Source organism: Macrobrachium nipponense, chromosome 21 (assembly GCF_015104395.2).
Source record: "Macrobrachium nipponense isolate FS-2020 chromosome 21, ASM1510439v2, whole genome shotgun sequence".
Classification (NCBI taxonomy): Eukaryota; Metazoa; Arthropoda; class Malacostraca; order Decapoda; family Palaemonidae; genus Macrobrachium; species Macrobrachium nipponense.
In genome coordinates, this window is record NC_087212.1 from 20,702,454 (window position 1) to 20,722,817 (window position 20,364).

General features: G+C 41.4%; 1 protein-coding gene across 1 annotated transcript in view; it reads left to right on the top strand.

Moving 5' to 3' along the window:
- LOC135197829 (U3 small nucleolar RNA-associated protein 6 homolog) overlaps positions 1 to 19,180 on the top strand; it is a 277,323-nt gene extending 258,143 nt beyond the window's left edge. Inside the window, exons 15-17 of the mRNA XM_064224974.1 lie at positions 5,710 to 5,853; positions 5,977 to 6,107; positions 18,852 to 19,180. Of these exons, the coding sequence (XP_064081044.1) occupies positions 5,710 to 5,853; positions 5,977 to 6,107; positions 18,852 to 18,972 (396 nt within the window). The 3' untranslated portion in view covers positions 18,973 to 19,180. The remainder of the gene's footprint in view (positions 1 to 5,709; positions 5,854 to 5,976; positions 6,108 to 18,851) is intronic.
- The last annotated feature ends 1,184 nt before the right edge of the window (positions 19,181 to 20,364 follow it).

A 20,364-nucleotide genomic window follows, 5' to 3' on the forward strand; every position in this document is an offset into this window, starting at 1 on the left:
GCAACAGTTACAATTTTTTAAAATTAAAAATTGATATGAAAATGATAACATTGTAAAAATATCTTGGATTTGTGCATATGTAGACATTAAAGGAAATTAATAATCTGGTAAAGCAGCCAACACTCCAACTACCGTGACAAGGTCACACACTAATATGCCTTGTGGTGACTACATTACATCTCTAAAACCCATTGATAGTAATCAATAACAAGCAGATTATTATATGGAAAAATTAGCATCACAATAGCAAGTAAAACAGATCAAGCCTAATGTGGGTACTTTGAATTCATATAAAAAGGAATGGGGCATGATAATTTTGACTCATTGTGGAAGTGGTGCCATTGTTGGACTGATGGATATTTGATGAATAACCCATATGATCCAGTCCATGTGTACACCCACATAAGGGGCTGGGGTTAGTGCTGTCATTGCACCTGTAAAAATTTAAATCCTTTGCAATTTGATGATGTACCCAAGCATAAAAAAATTATATATTGCACAAGCCAGTGTTCCTGATATTTTTTAGGACAAATATAACATGTATGGTTGTTTGTTCTGTATTCATTTTAATTTTTTATTATATAATTTTATCATTTCTCTTTTTGTGTGAGAGAGAGAGAGAGAGAGAGAGAGAGAGAGAGAGAGAGAGAGAGAGAGAGAGAGAGAGAGAGAGAGAGATGACACTACTCTGTCATTCATATTTATTATAAATAGTTTTTTTTGGCAAATTTTTTGTGTTAAAGTAAAAGTTTTCTTGTACTGTTATCATTTCTATTCATCATTCCACCCACATACAGTTATTTTATACAACTACTTATTCTGTTGTATACAGCTATTTTTAAGTTGTAAAATAAAAAAAATTTTTGCATTGAAGTAATTAGGTAATTTATCTGGATGTGTTATGGATAGAAACAAAGACTTGCAAATAGTTTTTTGGCAATTTTAATTTGAGGGGAAGCTTACACAATTTTGATTCCACCTACATAAAGTTGTTATGGGTCCTTTTACATGTCTCTACATAGAACAGTCATTCCTTTGCAAAATTAGATAAAACTGAGCTGCTGTCTACCTTAAAAATTGTCTGAGCTGTGTGTCTGAACAAAAAAGGCTTAGAGAGTTTTTAGTGCATATCCTGGGGGTGACTGTCCTTTCTCACAGCAAACGTGATGCTACATTGTCATTCATATTTTCAAATTTTTCTTTTTGCATTGCAATAACTAGATAAATTATCTGGGTGTGCTGTGGATGAAAAACGAAGACTATTGCAAATAAGCTTTTTGGCAAAATTTCTTTTTGGGGGGAAAAGGCAAAGTTTTATCATATTTATGCCACTGCACAGGGCAATCATTCAACTGTAAAGTGAAACAAAATCTAGCAATTTACCTTGTAAATTGTCTGAGGTACATGTCTCTGAACTAAAAGAAAAGGTATAAATATTTCTACCCTTACTGCTCGAGCCACTACTACTTCCTACAGAGGTAATTGCTTATAGGAGTCAAAAGTGAAAGGGTTAAAGTTCTTTGCAGCATCACTTTGGCTCCTTGCTGCAACCCCTTTCAATACTACAGTTGTATCTCTTTTGTCCATGTTCTCTTTCTTCCATCTTACATTCCGCCCTCTCCTAAATTGTTTCACTGTGCAACTGTGCAGCTTTCTTCCTGTTACACCTTTTAAAACCTTTTTACACCTTTTTACTCTCCATTTTCCTTTCAGCACTGAATAATATTTTAGGACCTAGCACTTGGCCTCTGGCCTAAATTTTATACAGTGGTACCTCGAGATACGAAATTAATCCGTTCCGAGGCGGCCTTCGTATAATGAGTTTTTCGTATCTTGGAACACATTTTACATGTAAAATGGCTAATCCGTTCCAAGCCCTCCAAAAACACCCCATTAAATTTCATAATAAAGCTAAATTGACCTATAAACAATGAAATACTACAACAATTTGGACCATTCAATACCTAAATTAAGAATAAAAATAAAAAACCTGTAAATAAAGTGTATATTAGTGTACAAGAAATATTATTACTGTAACGTAAAATGTGGAAGCTTACCTTTCGAGTGAGGCTATCTCCGATAGTGGCGGCAGAGGAGGAGGAGGACAAACGGCAGATAACGTACGTACACTTAACTTTATGAAAACACACAAAAAATTTAAGGAAAACCATAAAACTAAAATTTACGAAACACCTTAACAAAACTGTAACACTTAACTTACAAAAATCTAGAAATTATGTAAACATTTTTTTTTTTTTCTTTTTTTTTTTTTTTTTTTTTTTTTAACTTTTTTTTTTTACTTTTACGTAGGCTTTTTTTTTTTTTTTTTTTTTTTTTTTTTTTTTTTTTTTTTTTTTTTTTTTTTTTTTTTTTTTTTTTGTTTTTTTTTTTTTTTTTTTTTTTTTTTTTTTTTTTTTTTTTTTTTTTTTTTTTTTTTTTTTTTTTTTTTTTTTTTTTTTTACAGAATTTCAACTTCATCACTGCTTTCAACGTTCTGTTTTTCATCACTTGGTTCTTCCTTTTTGTTCCTTTTTGCTTTCAACTTTCTGTTTTTTATCACTTGGTTCTTCCTTTTTGCTTACTCCTGCTAATGCTGAAGGCCTCTTTAAAAAATAACGATCCAAGGAAGATTGCTTCTGCCTACTTTTCACAATGTTCCTGAAACAACTCAAGCAAACGTCATCGAACTGCGCAAGCATACGACCTGTGTGAGCCTTTTCCGGGTGTCTTTTTTCGATAAACAATTGCACTTTATGAAAAGCGCCTAGAATATCCTTAATTTCTGCCGTTGTCATAGGCTCCTCCTCCTCTTCCTCGCCGCTGCTAGAGAACTCCTCTTGAACGACGTCAAGTTGCATGGCCTCCAACTCCTTCAGGTCATCCGTCGTAAGCTCCTCTTGGTGCTCCTCGAGAAGGTCGTTGATGTCGTCCTCGTCGACGACCAGCCCCATGGACTTGCCGAGTGCAACGATCTCATCAAGATCTGGTTCCAAAACAGTTTCGGGATCATCAACTGTTTCTGACTCTGCAGTACCAGCTTCGCCCACGTCGAATCCCTCGAAGTCTCTGGCGGATACGGCATCAGGCCAGAGTTTCCTCCACGAGGAATTCAAGGTTCGCATCGAAACCTCCTGCCAAGCTAGGTCAATGAGTCGGATGCAAATGACGATGTCGAAATGCTCCTTCCAAAATTGACGCAAGGTGAGGTTTGTGGTATCGGTGATGTCGAAACATCTCTTGAAAAGATGTTTCGTGTACAGCTTCTTAAAGTTCGCTATCACTTGCTGGTCCATGGGCTGGAGGAGAGGGGTGGTGTTGGGCGGAAGAAAAAGAATCTTAACGAAGGAATACTCCGCTAGGATATCTTCCTCGAGGCCAGGAGGGTGGGGAGGGGCATTGTCCAACACCAGCAGACATTTCAGGGGGAGGCGCTTCTCTTCCAAAAAACTCTTCACAGTCGGGCCGAAACACAGATTTACCCACTCCGTGAACAAAAGCCTCGTTACCCAGGCTTTTGCATTAGCCCTCCACATCACTGGAAGCTTCTCCTTCAGCACCTTGTGGGCCTTGAAGGCTCGAGGAGTCTCAGAATGATACACCAGTAGGGGCTTCACCTTGCAATCCCCACTGGCGTTTGAACAAAGTGCGAGCGTAAGCCTGTCTTTCATAGGCTTATGCCCGGGTAGCTTCTTCTCTTCCTCCGTGATGTACGTCCGACGAGGCATTTTTTTTCCAAAAAAGGCCAGTCTCATCACAATTGAAGACTTGCTGAGAACTGTAGCCTTCCTTGGTCATCATCTCGTCGAAAGTCTTCTTAAATGCTTCGGCCGCTTTCGTGTCCGAGCTGGCAGCCTCCCCCATGATGCACCACCGAATGGATGCCAGTCCGTTTACGAAATTTCTCGAACCAGCCATGCGAAGCCTTGAACTCTGGGGTTGGCGTTGAAGTCCCTTCCCCTCCCTCGTCTTCCGCCTACGCAATCAAATCGCCGAAAATAGCACTGGCCTTGTGAGCGATTGCTGTCTCCGTTACTGTATCGCCAGCGATTTCTTTGTCTTTTATCCAGATGAGGAGCAGCCATTCCATCTCGTCGTGCACATGGCTCCTCTTGCTGGACAAAATAGTGATGCCCTTCGATGGTGTAGTTGCTTTGATGGCATCCTTCTGTTTAAGGATGGTGCCTATTGTCGACGGATTACGGCCGTATTCCTTTGCGATCACACTCAATCGCATACCAGCTTCATACTTCTTTATGATCCCCATCTTTGTCTCCAGAGACAGCATGCGCTTCTTTCCGTGAATTTCAACTTTCTTGGGACCCATGACTGTTAATTTACGTAAAGTTACACAAATACGTAATAATACAGTTCGCACAACACGATAATATGTACTGCAACGAAATCACTAACGAATTTACGTTACTAAACGAAATCGTTGGAACGAACGAATGCCGATTGCGTACGGTAAAGTTTCGGGTGCGGAGTGGCTGAGCTAAGGGACGCCAGCGCGTACGTACAGAAGATGCATGATGGGAGGGATGCTGTCCAATCAGAGAGAAGGATCTCATGGCTTGGCTAGCATCAGGAACCAATGGGAGAGCAGGAGGATGGTGGCGAGTCTACTAGCACTAAGATGGCGGCGTGCGGCGCGAGTTTCAAAATTGTTATCGGGCGAATCTCGGACTTTCAGAAACCTTTCGTATCTTGAAAACTTTTCGTATGTAGAGCAGTAAAATTTTTCGCATTGGCTTTCGTAAGTTGAGCCTTTCGTATCTCGAGGTACTACTGTATTCCATTCAAATGTCAAGTTTTGGAAACTAATCAGTTAAAGAAATTTTGCCAGATTCTGTATTGTTTATTCAATGGCCAACCATGTGAGAGCTAAATAAGTGTTTACTGATGCTAAAGTCACTGAGAAATTCTTAAGTTATGTTATTTTGGCTTCCTTAATTATTTTTATACATACGTAATGTTTTCTTTGAGGCCACAAGATGAAATCTGAATTTCGTCACCAAAAGATTTCGTAATTACTTTAATGTAATTTTTCACTGTGGTTCTTTATTTCATGTTTTATCTTAATTTTGGTTATCATTTAATTTCAGTCTTTGTAAACCAAAATTGTTCCAATTCTTTTCCTTCAGTAACACTCAATAGATTCCCTGTGATTTGCCTTTATACATTGATTAAGAAATTTCCTAGTTGAATATTTTAGTATTCATACCATATCCTAAATCTAGGTTCCCATACTTTGATAATGTTTTTGTCGACTTTGCCTGATTCTGCATGTCTTTGTACAGTGTTGCTATATTATTGTAAAATATTTTATTGTAAGAATAAATCATTGTATTATATTACTGTATTGTTCTATTTATTTATGTTTTATTTTCTAGTTTTATGTTGCTTTTAATGAATTATTTATTTAGTACTATAGTAATTTAGTCCTCATATGAAGTTTGTTTGAAGGTTGCGTTTTGAGGCGTGAGTGAAATAAATCACTTAGCCTTTAAGTTAATAATGTTGTTATTATTTTGCACTTTGTTTATGGTTCCCACTCTCAGTTGGTAATAAAAATTATAACACTGGTGTCTCAAATGTAATTATTAATTCCAATATTTTCCATGGCTAAGCTCTTAAATGCATTGTTTTATGATTTTATGCTTACTGTGCATGTGGTATTAGCATCTAAAAGGAATTTATTTCTCTTTACAGAAAGAACGAGAGAAGACTAAGGGTCCAGGTTGGTTTGATATGAAAGCTCCTGAGATAACTGAAGAAGTTAAACGTGACTTAGAGGTCCTTCAGATGCGTCCAGTATTGGATCCAAAGAGACCCTACAAGAACAAGGATTTGAAGGTTCGATTATCTCTTCAATTTATGTTGTGTTTTGAGTCTTTTCAGTAACCATAATTTTTCACATCTTATTGTAGATGCAGTGTTTTTTTGTCCTGTTAACTTAAGTTCCATTCCCCCCTCTAGGTTTTGCCGAAGTACTTCCAAATGGGAGAAATTCAGGATTCTCCTGCTGAATTTTATTCATCACGCATTCCCAATAAGAAGCGGAAGCGTACTATGGCAGAAGAAATTTTGAATGATGAAGAAGCACTTGGGTAAGAAAAATTTTGTTCTTTACAACATGTTTAGGGGTTTAAACAAAAAAATTAACAAACATGCATTACAGGCAGTCCCCGGGTTACGACGGGGGTTCCCTTCTTTAGACTCGTCGTAAGCCAGAACATTGTCAAAAATCCTAAGAAAACCTTACTTGTTCCGATACGTAATACAAACCTTTCGTTCCTTTAACAATAGGAAGGTGACTAGCGGCAGCTGGAATGGTCGTAAGCTTCGAACAAGGGAGTTCGGTAGTTAACTGCTTGTCCGACAGTGCGCGCACCGCGCGACTGGGAGGTGAAGAATCTCTTTTGCTTTCGGCCGTGTGTGTAGAGGACGTGTTCGTCATCGCTCTCTGCCCGCTTCATCGTCGTATGCTTTGTTTTGGTTGTGATTATTCTTCAACTTAGTTTGTCAGTGTATAAAAGTGAAATTGTAAGTACATATTGCCTTTTTCATTTTATTGTGCATTGATTATGGATCAACGGTCAATGGAGCAATCCCCGCGCCCACCATCAACCGTAAAGTGTGTCCCGGGGTGGAGGGCCGCAATTGTGGGGTCTTCCGCTCATTCCTGGAGATTGATCCACATATCCTTTGCACTCGGTGCCGAGGGCGTGAGTGTTCTTGGGCCGAGCTGTGCAGTGTTTGTGTAATTGGTCGGAAGTGCAGTGGGTGTTGTACCAGGGTAGGAAGAAACGCAGGCCTGCCAAGGAGTCTTCGGAAAGCTCTCCAGCGACTCCTTTGGTTACGGACACCTCGGCTTCTTTCTTGCCCTTGGCTCAGCTCCCGCGTATCGCACCTTCCCCTTCTGGGGGGGTTTCGAGGTCCTTCTCTTCGCCCGATCGCCGCGTGAGGGGGAACCCCTCCTAACTTCCGACTGTTGCCTCCTCAGGGCTCCTGCTGCGGGGGACGACCTTGGCCAGGTGTGGGTGTCGCTGGGTCTTCAGGGCACGCCAAGCGTTCAGGGGCTGCTCCAGCATCTGGCGGGGGCTGTGCTGGTCACCCATGGAGCGGTGACCACCACTATATGATCTCAACTCCAGGGTATGCCGCCCCTCCTCACCTGGTTTACACCCCTCTCGTGATGTCTGTGACACCAACGGCCGCCGTGCAGGGCCCGATCGCTGCCGTGCGTGCCGAGGAGGGGCGTGCCTCCCCCTTCCGGGTTCTTTGTGCTGCCAGTCCCGGTCTTCCGATGCCCGAAGAGCTTGCCCCTGGACCTGCCGCCAGTACCCAGGATGTCGCTGGCTGCTGCCCCGTCTCCTGGAGTACCTGCCCTGTCTGCCGTACCTGCCACTACTGCTGTTCCCACACCAGCCGACGTCGTTCCAGCCCTTGGTGTTTCTGCCCCAGCCGCTGGTCCTTCCGGACAGGTGCAGCCGGGCCCTGTTGCTTTGGGAACAGCAGTCCCGGCTCCATCCTGGATGGAGGACTTGACGTCTGTCCTGAGGGAACTGACGAAGAGGAAGGTGTCGTCATCGTCTAAGTCGTTTTCTTCGTCGCCTGCTGCCGCCTCTTCCCCTTCGACTCCCGAGGCTTCCAAGCCAAGGAAGAAGAAGGCTCCTTTGGGAACTTCTAAGGGCCCGTCTCACTCCGGTGGGACGGGGGTTCCTTCTGCTGGTCCTCCTGCTCCTTCGGGAGCGGGGTCCGTCTCTCCCAGAGGAGTACTGGCTAACACTGGTACTTCCTCACCTGGTGTAGGGGCGCTGCCGCTACACCAGGTTCCGGCACGGGCGACCGTGCAGCCAAGGCCCAGACGTCCGAGTTCGCTTGGTGCCAGGACCAAGGCACGGAGCGGAAGGCTGGCGAGAGCCGCTCAGGTAACTCTACCTAGGCCAGCGATCGCTCTCGTAATGACCAGCTAGTTACCAGGGTTGCTGTGACGGTCCCAGACCGGCCACGGGCTGAGGCTGGTAAGAGGTCCCCTCGATCGCAGGAATCAGCCTTGGCTGGTTCCAGCGGTTCGACGCGCCGTGAGAACGAGGCACCGGTCGCACCGCGACAGTGGTCTCTGCAGGTCCCCTGACCGGCACTCTCACCGGGACCGGACAGATAGGGGGACCAGCAGCAGCTCCTCTGACGTACGGGACCGGGGCTGCTGTTCTCGGTCCAGCCGCTCGCCCCAGGGGAGTGGCGCGACCAGACCTGCAGCTCGATCGCCACCACGGGTTGGCGATCGCCTGCAGCCCCCCAAGCACACTGGTTCTGCCGGTGAGCGAGGGGGAAGCGTCAGGTCTTCCTCTCTTGTTCCTTTAACTTCCTCGGGTTACACTGGGAAGGGCGAGGTAACAAGGAGTGATCGTGAGGGGCGCGACCCCCACGATCCCGCCACGACGCCCTACGTGCCAGGCACAGTCCTCGGATTGACCAGGTCGTATGCGCAAATGGCAGGAGGAGACTGGGAGGGGTCTGCCGCTATTCATCCTTCTGAAGGAGGAGGGTCTCGGGAATCGCTCTTGCTGGAGGGGCTTGACGGTTCTACTCCTCAAGATGCGGTCACTCCTGAGATCCAGAGGAATTTTGCTGAGGTTATTGTGCTGATTCGTCAGCACAACGACCTTGGGGTCCTGAAGGGAGGAGCTCTCATAATAGCTCCCCTGACATAAGACCGACGCTCCGTTCCTTGGTCCAGCTTTTCTGCGCAAGAAGCCGCTGGTCCAGACCTGCAGCTCGATCGCCTGCAGTCCTCCCAGCCTACTAGCATGCTAGTAGGCAGGGTAGGAGCATCAGGTCTCCCTCACCTGTCCTTTCAACCTCCTTAGGCTACACTTGGAGGAACGAGGCAAACAGGAGTGACAGTGAGGGTGGGGGGCTGGTAAGGACGAATGACGCTTCCCAGACTCTTGGAGGGACCATCACTGCTGTGCACGTGACGGTCTGTCTGAACCACGCATTCAAGAGAACAGGGCGCGCTCCCCCTTCGGTCCTCTTGAGAGGTTTCGGCCTCGACGAGGACTGGGACGCGTCGGAGGACGGTATCGGCTTTCTCCTGTCAGGTGCTCGCTCAGCCCCACCCAGACGACAGTCACGGTGGCGGCAGACGCTTAGCCTACAGTACAAGTTCGTAACCCTCCTCGGGAAAACGTTTTGTCCTGACGATAATGTTTTCCCAGACTCTGAGCAGCCATCACCGCAAAGTGTTGGCTGTTCGTACTCGCTTCTCCAACTGTTAGTTCCGCTGGGAAGGCGAGCGAGTATCCAATCTTCCTCCCCCATTCCCTCTCTCCCTACGGCTACGAGGGAAAGGGGAGGGATCCTGCAGAGCGTTCTCTGTAGGATTCCACGTTGGGGAGCGCGTTCCTGGGGGGACCCTCGGGTCCTACCGGACGTAAGTCCCTGTCGTTGAGGAAGGATCCTGCCCCATCCTCAATTTCTACGGGAATCGGGAGGACCACCAACCGATGATCGTCTGACGAATTCGGTGGGGGTTTCGCCGAGCGCTTAGAATTCTTCGGAATTTCTAGCACACTCAGAGTGTTCTGGTTTTCTACGATCTACAAACACTTGGTCGAAACCACGGTCCAGACTGGGCTAGACGAGAATCCCGGATAATTGTTACTACGACAATCGGGAATCTCGCTGAATGCTCGAATTCCTGGAATTTCTAGCGTTTGGAAGAAGCACTGCTGCTGAAGGAAGAATATCTCACAGTAGGCGGCCAACCCTGGGATAGAGAAGAACGGATGGGAACATCCAGTTTGGCTTGAACTTTCGTCTTCGGTATCCTGTTTTCACCATTGAAGTCCTCCTTCGGGGAAAACTTCTCCTTTACTCTCTTCATTAGAGAGTGAAGGGTGTTGTCTCCCAGTCTTATTCTCTTTCCTCGAATGGAAAAGAATTTAGGATGGAGGTCTTTTTACAGGAACCTACAAATATACTACGTATATTGCCCTTGAGACATGACTCTGTTAATCAGTTGAATTGTCTGAGTTGTAGGCACATACCGTAGTTAACTCTATGGATTGTGACCGAGACGAATAGTATCTTAATTGAACTACAACTCGGGACTGCCTGCAACCTCCCAGGAGTTACCAGTTTCAATTTTGAGACACTTATGGTATTTTTACGACAACACCACCTCAGCTTTTGTATTCACCGAAATCCGTTTTGTTTAAATGCAATTGCTCGAGCATATTTTTTGAGCTCGATGGTTCTAGGCGAACGTAGACCTTCTTGGAATGGATGACCTGGCAACTCAGGATGACGAGTGAGCGAAAGCTAGTGGTGTATTGGGCTGCCTGTCGCAGCCCAGTACCAGCTGGCCCTCCGAGATGCACGGTCGGTTTATGTCTCTCTCCTTTACAATGATTGACTACCGAACCGTATCTCTGCCCGACAATCACAGACTTAGGTCTCTGGTTGACTGGGATTCTCGCATACATGAATGACCATCTCTACTGCATCGTCTTGGACATTGCGAGAATTTTCGGACAGAGATATCTCAATAGACTCTATCATCTTTCTGTTTACCGCACGGTAACAGAAGTCTGTAGCCTAGTCTCCCGCTGCATCGCACCTCTGCGATAATGCAGATGATTTCTTCAGACATCTGAGTTTGTCTTCTAAAATATCTCGTATTCATAGGTGTGCAATTGTTCATTGTTCACCCCGAATTACAGATGTTTAACGGAAGACATCGCCTGCTTCCCGACCTGCCAGCTCTACTTCCAAGTTCAGCCCATGAGAAGGGGTTCTTCTTCAGGCGGTAGCAGTACACCCCTGTGTTTTCATTACTGAAAAGTGCCCCGCTTTCATTGCAACTATGACTTCTCATCAAACAGCAATGAAATAGCGGTATAGCGTTTTCAGTCCTTTGTAAGCACAGGTTCAGAATCTTGAGAATTACTTCTTCGATTCGGCTGTGAAGACGTAGGTTTGCATTCACCTACCACCTTCGTCTTCAACGGCGAATAGTATTGTTTCTTCTTAGCTGAGATTCAACTACTATGAGAACTTCTGTCTTGCCATCAGGGACCTCGGTCTCATGAAGGCAATTGACTTTCGCCTTGTGGGCACATACCTTGAGAGTATCATCACCTCGCCTTCCGGCTTCGGTGGCAACAAATAGACGATTTGCATGGTCTCTTGGCATACCCCTTCAAAGGCGAAGGTCACGTGACTTGCTTGGACAGCTTGCCTCCCTCTACCGAACGCAGTCAATCGGCAGCTGTCAAGCATCTAAGTCAGTTACGAGCTACGCTGTGGACTTAGTTTGGTTGTTCCAGATCAATCATTACTTCGTCCAACTAGCTTGTTCCAGTACCCATACCATCGACACCCACCATAGAGTATCGGTGTCCTATCCACCACGGAGATGGAGAGACTTCGCCGCAGGGGGATACGAGACCGCGAGAGACTTCGCTGCAATGGGATATGAGAATGCGAGACACGTCGCTGCAGACGGATAGACCAGTATGGGTACTGGACATCACCGAAAGAGGGATAGGTCATATAGACTATTCCCTTCTTTCCCTCCGAGTAAGGGAACTGCATGCCTTTTCCTGCGACGTCAACCATTCAGGGGATGGGGATCTGTGACGCTCTATTTCGTACCGAACTTCGTAGCGAAGACTCAGAATCCTTCGGTCCCTGCCGATCGGTTTGAGTCTTTCACAATCCCCTCCCTAATGGACTTCACCAACGTCAATGCGAAGGAGATGCTGCTTTGTCCTGTGAGGGCTCTACAGCGCTATCTGAAGAAAACTTGGCACCTCAGGACTGAGTGTCGACGCCTCTTCGGTAGCACCGGGATGACCAAGAAAGAAGTACAGGGACACTTTCTTTCTGGCTACGTGATGTGATCAGGAGAGCGTACGAAGCTGATGGTAGCGACGACATCTGTACGCTTCGTCCGAGAGCCCACGAAGTCAGAGATATTGGTCCTTCCCTCGCGTTCCGCAAGAACTTCTCCGTGGCGCAGGTACTGAAGGCAGGGGTCTGGCCCAAACCAGACCACCTGCACCTCCTTCTACCTTTAGGATATAGCCCACAGGTCCCTGGACTCTTGTTCCTTAGGACCCGTGGTGGCTGCTCAACACGTGTAGCTTACCCAGCTCCCAAGCGGACAGAACAGCATCGCATCCTTGTGTGACTGCATGAAGGGATAGGTGAATGAGAATGTGACTGGCCTTCTCTTCCCCATCTTTTTCTCTCCCTCTACCGGTGGGCAGAGGGACGTGGTCGTCACTACGCTGGATCAGGAGGTGATGCAGGTAAGCTACTCGACCGAGCCCCATCCTATCCCTTTCAGTAGGGATAGGAGCGATTATCCACCACTTCCCCCCAACAAGGGAGGGGAAGTGGAAGCCAACAAGAGACAACTCATGACTTCATATTGCCTCTTGCAATAGGAACAAGTTCTTGCTTGCTTGTTTTAAGAGGTATGCTTGCCTCCCTCTTATTACTTGGGTCCAGAGGTCTGACCATTGATCCTGCGATACATACCCCGATCAATTGGGCAGAGGCTAGGATCCCTCCCTCTGCTCTTACGACCAGGGAGGGAATCCAAGGTTGTGCGAACACCAGTCTGTTCTTAGGACTCAGATTCCTCCCACCAAGAAGTGAGTCTTCCTATTGTTAAAGGACCGAAAGGTTTGTATTACGTATCGGAACAAATGGCAATTTGTCTAAATTTGCATTTTTCCTAACTATACAAACCTGAGGTCCTTTACATATAGTCCCACCTCATGCCACCCCTCACTCTGCGTTTTTCCTGGGCCTAAAGTAAAAGTGATTCTTCACCTCCCAGTCGCGCGGTGCGCGCACTGTTGGACAAGCAGTTAACTACCGAACTCTCTTGTTCGAAGCTAGTTACCTTCTTATTGTTAAAGCACCTCAGGTTTGTATTGTTAGGAAAAATACAATTTTCGACAAATTGCCATTTTTAATGCTCTGGGTGCATTCAAAACTATTTAAACTGCATTTGTATTGCATTTATCATAAAAAAACCTTCAAATACTGATTATTTTGCATTTTTGGTGTCATATTTCTTCTGCCAGATCAGTGTTGTAACCCTGGAAATAATTTCTGATGAATATAATTGAAAAGTGCCTTAACCTCGGAACGTCGTAAGCTGAACCCGCCGTAACCCGGGGGACTGCCTGTACTATCTAGTAATCATTTCTTTTCACCAGGCATATGTGAAATAGGGATTAAGACCAGGAATTATTTTTAGAATTACTATACTTAAGTGTCTGGCAGTCCTTTCTTTTCACCAGGTACATATGAAATAGGCAATATTCTCCGTTTTGTAACTTCATATGTGTGTGAATCATGCTACCCAGTGCTGTCATCTGGCCCAGACTAGATGGAAACAGGAAAAACATATGAAAAAGTAAATGTTGGGCATAAAGAAATGGAAGGTTATATGAATCAAGGAAGATGAAGTAGTAGTATGATAATGCCAAAGCTTGGTAGTAGACACAATTAAATAGAGCAGTCTGTGTATTGCTAATATACTTAGTAAAGAGGGGAAATGCTTGTCACAGGTATGTTAAGAAGCTTCTTGAGAGAAGTAATTTTTACTTACTGTTTGATCAAACAATGACCAGTAATTTTTACTTACTGTTTGATCAAACAATGACCAGTAATTTTTACTTACTGTTTGATCAAACAATGACCAAAGTGGTAATCTGGTGCGTGTAAGTAGATTAGGTCATTATATATACGTTGATTTAGGATTCTGTTCTTTTGTGAACAAGACATCAGAAGCAATCCAGATATGAGAAGAGTAAACAAGGTCAAGATAAATTCCCAGAAACTATGATGGAATAAATAAATTTACATATAAACATAAATTTAAGAAAAACAGAAGTAATGAGGACAGTGATTTCCAGTACAGGTTCTCTCAAATTAGAATGTAGTTAAAGGTTAATCAAACAATTGGTAGGCTGAGTGAGATTTGGAAATCAAATATGTAAGAATGAGATTGCATAAGAAAATAAAATTATACAGTAATGAAATGTATTAAAAGATTTTTTAGGTTTGAGAATCAAGTTTTTAGAAGAAAAGCAGGGTAGAGTTATCAGTGATACTGTAAAAAAATTATGGAAGATCCATATGTAGATGAGATAATGATGAAAAGGGAGATAGAGATAGCTTGGCAATGCTCTGTGCACAATCCATGAGAGAATTGGGAGACCTAAACCTACTTGGATCAGAATTAAGAGATAAGACTGAAGATGAAGGGAGATTTGTGGTAGATAAAAGACTGGAAAGACATGAGACCCTTTGCATCATACAACATTGGAGGCAGTTATGATGATGGTCAAAATAAAGTACTACCTAATTATTCAGAAGCTGATTAACCCTATTAAGCCGAAGCCCTAAAAATCAAAACCTCTCCCGTATGCCGGGGCCGGTTTGGAGTGAGCGCGGAAGTGGAAAAAATATTTTTTTTCAAAAAATCACAGCGCGCTTAGTTTTGAAGATTAAGAGTTCATTTTTGGCTCCTTTTTTTGTCATTGCCTGAAGTTTAGTATGCAACCATCAGAAATGAGAAATAATATCATTATCATATGTAAATAATGCGATATATGGTAGCAAAAAAAAAAATTCATACATAATTGTATTCAAATCAAGCGGTGGAAAAAACGGTCAAAGCTAACGAGTTACTTTTTTTCGTTGTATTGTACACTAAATTGTAATCATTTTTATATATAATACATTGTAAAACAATAAAAGCAACACCGGAAAAATATTATCACAAATTGATGTACGAATTCGTAACTCGCGGACGTAAAAAAATGTTTTTTTCAAAAATTCACCGTAAATCTAAATATTGTTCTAGAGACTTCCAATTTGTTTCAAAATGAAGACAAATGATTGAATATTACGATATTGTAAGAGTTTTAGATTAGAATTGCAGATTTCGACCATTTCGGACGAGTTAAAGTTGACCGAATGTCGAAATTTTTATATATATATTTTTTTATATGCACATATTTCAGAGATGGGAAAAGCTACAACCTTCAATTATTTTTTATTGTATTCATCATGAATTTGCGCACATTTTGATATATAAAACTCTATAAAAAGGCTAATATGAAAAGGAGCAAATATTAGGATAATGCGATGTACGCATTTCGGAGACTTGCGGCCGCGAATTGGCACGCGGAGGGAAGTTAAATATATATTTAAAAAATTCAGCATAAAACACAATATTATTCTAGAGACTTCAAATTTGTTTCAAAATGAAGATAAATGACTGAATATTACTAGGCCGTAAGAGTTTTAGCTTACAATTGCGTTCTTCAACTATTTCGGTAGAGTCAAATTTGACTGAACGTGGTTTTTTTTTCTATTTATCGTGATTTATATGCAAATATTTCGAAAAAAGAGAAAAGCTACAACCTTCAATCATTTTTAGATGTATTCTACATGAAATTGCGCACATTTTCATATATAAAACCTTATGTAACAGGTAATTTTAATTGGTGCAAACATTTCGACAATCGCACCAAAAAAATTCTGATTTTTTCGGAAGTTACCGCGCCGACGTAAGGAAAATTTTTTTTTTTTTTTTTTTTTTTCATAAATTCACCATAAATCGAAATATTGTGCTAGAGACTTCCAAGTCATTGCAAAATGAAGGTAAATGATTGAATATTACTAGAATATAAGAGTTTTAGCTTACAATTGCGTTTTTCGACCATTTCGGTAGAATCAAAGTTGACCGAAAGTTGAAATTTTTGCACTTAACGTTATTTATATGAAAATATTTCAAAACTGATAAAAGCTACAACCATGGGTTGTTTTTAGTTGTATTGTGCATAAAATTGCACACATTTCCATATATAAAACTTTATGTAACGGCAAATTTAAAATGGTGCAAACATTAGGACAATCGCACGAAAAAATTTATCGGAAGAGTTACCGCGCAAACGTAAAGAAAAAGTTTTTTCATAAATTCACCATAAATCGAAATATTGTGCTAGAGACGTCCAATTTGTTGCAAAGTGAAGGCAAATGATTGAATATTACTATAATATAAGAGTTTTAGCTTACAATTGCGTTTCTCGACCATTTCGTAGAGTCAAAGTTGACCGAAGGTTGAAATTTTTGCACTTATCGATATTTATATGAAAATATTTCAAAACTGATAAAAGCTATAATCATGAGTATTTTATTGTTGTATTTTACATGAAATTGCGCACATTTTCATATATAATACTTCATATAAAGAATAATTTAAAATGGTGCAAAAATTATGTCAAAGTGACGAAATAATTTTTGAGATGTGTCACTGATACTTTTTAGTGCGAGAAGAAAGAAATTCGTGCTTGCGCGCCTGCGTAGCGATTGTAAACAAAACAAAGCCTTGATCCGTGAACTCTCAGCATCCCCCAAGGCGCGTGATTCAAAAGTTTTCGGCTGGTAGGCCTTTAAGTATTTTTCCGCGAATTTAAAAAAAACTTTTGAGTCGACGTATGATACGTCCATTCGGCATACGGGAGACATTTTGACTCGACGTTTAATACGTCCATTCGGCGTAAGAGGGTTAACTGTGTTATTTGTCCAAAAGAGTGAATATAATTGAGGGAGATGTACATTTACAGTAAGTAATGGGGAACAAATGGCAAGGTACACAGATATAATAAGACTGCATTACTAGTCATTTGAAGTAGACTTAGGTATGGGACTCCATTTCAGATTGACTGTACTTTCAAGATCAGAATTATCTGGTAAAGGAAGAGCAATTCAAGATTTAAGTATAAACAACATATAATATAATTATTGTAATTGGATGAGTTGGATCTTTGGCCAAAGCATGACAGGAAATTTGTTTGAATGGAAATGTTACTGAAGAAGAAAAGTTTAAAGAAGAAAATAAAACCCATTAAGATGGGTAGAGATCAAATGATATACTACTTACACCAATAACAAATATACTATTGTGATTAGAGAAAATTCTTCATTGGATGAGTGGGTTGTATATTCGCCTATCAATCTGGTAGTCTGAGTTCGCTCCCTGCTGCCGCCGCCAAAGCGTAATCAGAGGAATTTGTTTTTTGTGATTAGAAATTAATTTCTCGGTATAATGTAGTTTGGATCCCACAATAAGCTGTACGCCTCATTGCTAAGTAACCAATTGGTTCCTAGCCACATAAGTAAAAATCTAATCCTTCGGGCCAGTCCTAGGAGAGCTATTAATCAGCTCAGTGGTCTGGTTAAACTAAGATATATATATGTATTTCTTTTTTTTTTTGTGATAGAGAAAGGTTACTAACAAATTTGCTAAGAGAAGTGACTCCAAAAGCAAAAGGTTTGCTGTTCAGGTTTTTGCTGGGGTTTAAAGCACTTTAGAAATATCATGTGATGATAAAATGTTCTCCAAAGGGCCCCCCCAAAAAAATTTTTTTTTTTTTATTCAACATTGGGAAGACAGATGTTCCCAGTGCATGATGCATTGCCTTGCAGAAGTTAATGATGTGTAATTTGGAGCATTTCTGTGTTTGAACATAATACTTTGTTTTGTATAGCAGTTAGGAAAAATTGCAAATCACACGAGTCAGTCCATTTGTGAATTTCTCATGAAATGTTGAGTATGATCTGGGTCAGATACCTTGCCAATCATGAAGGATACAAGAACTTAAAGGTCTTACAAATCAAAGAATGTAAGAGATTTTATATGATTAAAGATGGTCAAAGTAGGATGAACATGAATGTGAATTCATATATTTAGAGCAACAGGTGACTATGAACTTGAGTAGTAAGCTTCTGTCAAAATTACAAGAAAAAGGTGTGAAACTCAGTACAGGAGACTGATAAAATATTATAAATAATTATCTATATAATATGTAATTAAGTCATAGGTAAAAAATTTAATGATAGGTGAACACAATCTAGAAAATAGACATTGTACATGAGATCTGTGAGGAAAGGCTCTCAGACCTCTGATTGGAAGGTGATGTACTAAGCTCATTTTATAACCAGAATTCAAGGATATTGGATACATGGTCTAGGCCTAGTATGGAGCAACTAACTATAGGACCTTGGACGACCCAGCAGCAATAGATAACCAAAGTAATCTCAGGGAGGGATTCTGTGGCTCCCAGCTACCTCAGCAACATTGAAATTGCTGAAAGAACTAATTGGGAAATTAAAGCCAGGAATGTGAATTTTCTAAGAGATTAAGTGACAGATTCATTAACATCAAAGGGAGGATGGAGGTTGGGTGTGTAGAAGTTGATGTAAATTTGATTTACAAAGTATTAGATTTTTTAGGGTGAAGAAAATAAAAGGTTATCAATGTATATATTACAAGAAAGTATTTTTGTTTAAAGTATTACAAGAATTTGTAGTAAATTTAAAAAGTCACACATAGAAAATGTTGGAAACTGCAAGAAAAGAAAAAAATGAGGCACCGTGTAATGACAATAAGTTAGTTGACTTTGGACCAATCGTGGGATTTGGTACTTCTTAATCTTTTGATGTTTTCACCCATTTTTCAGTATTTTTACCTAGCACTTTAATTAAACAACCAATTTGCACAGTTGTAGTGGAAAATTGAATTACAAATTTGAGATTATATTGAATTTTTGCATGACTGTCATTTATATTTGTAGTATGTTGGATATTGTCTTCATATTAATATTGGAGATGTTTAATGGAAATTTGGAATTTGTTTTCCAAAATCTCCTGATGCTTTACTTGTTTCTCAAGTCCTTCTCTTTAGACAAGTAAATTTGGCCATTTGAGCATTTCTGATTACCCAAGATAAATGAGAATTATCTTTTCAGATATCAGAAACGCAAATATAATGAAATTATCACCAAAAAACAAAAGCTGGAGCCTAGCTGGAAGGCAGAAAAAGGAAAGAAGAAAAAGAAGATAACTAAGAAGGTGAAAAAAGGTGTCTGAATTGATATTTTAAATAAAATGTTTAGTGGTCTCTTGTTGTTTATACTTTAGATTGTAGTCATCCTTATCTTTTGTTTTTGTAAGTAATTGACTCAATTAGGATAACATGTAGAAATAGATAAGAAGGGCTTTTTGTATTATTTTGTGAACTGAAGAAAATTTGTATTTAATGTGCAAATTTTGTTTTATAAAATATGTAAAATCAGAAGTAGTTGTTTGAATTGTGAGCTAAACCTTGCTTTACATACTTTAGGTCTTAATGAGCTTGCACTAGATGATTTAAAGAATAACTGAAGTGAAGTGTAAATATTGTCATAAAATGTAGCTCTTTAGGATAAAAAGCAGCTGACTTTTTTTAACCCTTAAACGCCTAAGGGGTATAATAAAAATCGTCTCCCGTATGCCTAGGGGGTCTCGGAGTGAGCGCAGAAGCGGAAAAAATATTTTTTTCAAAAAATCACAGCACGCTTAGTTTTCAAGATTAAGAGTTCATTTTTGGCTCCTTTTTTGTCATTGCCTGAAGTTTAGTATGCAACCATCAGAAATGAAAAAAAAAAAATCATTATCATATAAAAATAATGCGATATATGATAGCGCAAAAACAAAATTTCATATATAATTGTATTCAAATCGCGCTGTCAGCAAATCGGTTAAAGCTAACGAGTTAATTTTTTTTACATTATATTGTACACTAAATTGCGATCATTTTGGTATATAACACATTTTAAAACAACCAAAGCAACACAGAGAAAATATTATCACAAAATAATGCATGAATTCGTAAAACACTGATGTAAAAAAATGTTTTTGTTCCGATACGTAATACAAACCCTCGGTCCTTTAACAATAGGAAGGTAACTAGCGGCAGCTGGGACGGTCGTAAGCTTCGAACAAGGGGAGAACGGTAGTTAACTGCTTGTCCGATCGTGCGCGCGCCCGCGCGCCCGAGAGGTGAAGAACCACTTTTTTGCTTTCGGCCGCGGGTGTGAAGGACGTGTTCGTCATCGCTCTCTGCCCGCTTCATCGTCGTATGCTTTGTTTATATTGTGTTTTCTACTAATGGTTGGTTTGACTTGAAAATGAAACTGTAAGTACACTGTTTTCATTTTCATTACTTAATTATGAATCAACATGGAGCTATCGCCGTAGAGACGGCGATTTCCGCTCTTTTCATGAATTGAACCCTTGAATTATGTCTCGGTGCCGAGGGCGGGCGCACTCGCGCCGAGTCATGTATTTTGGGCGAAAGTGTGTAATTGAAAGATGTAAGTACTCTTTTTCATTATATTTTTGCCCTGTGCGTTCGTTGCCGAGAGCTTGATTGCGCTCGGCAAGAGCCTCTTATTTTGTATGAATAGAATGCAATGAAAGTGGATTCGCAATGCAGTTTTC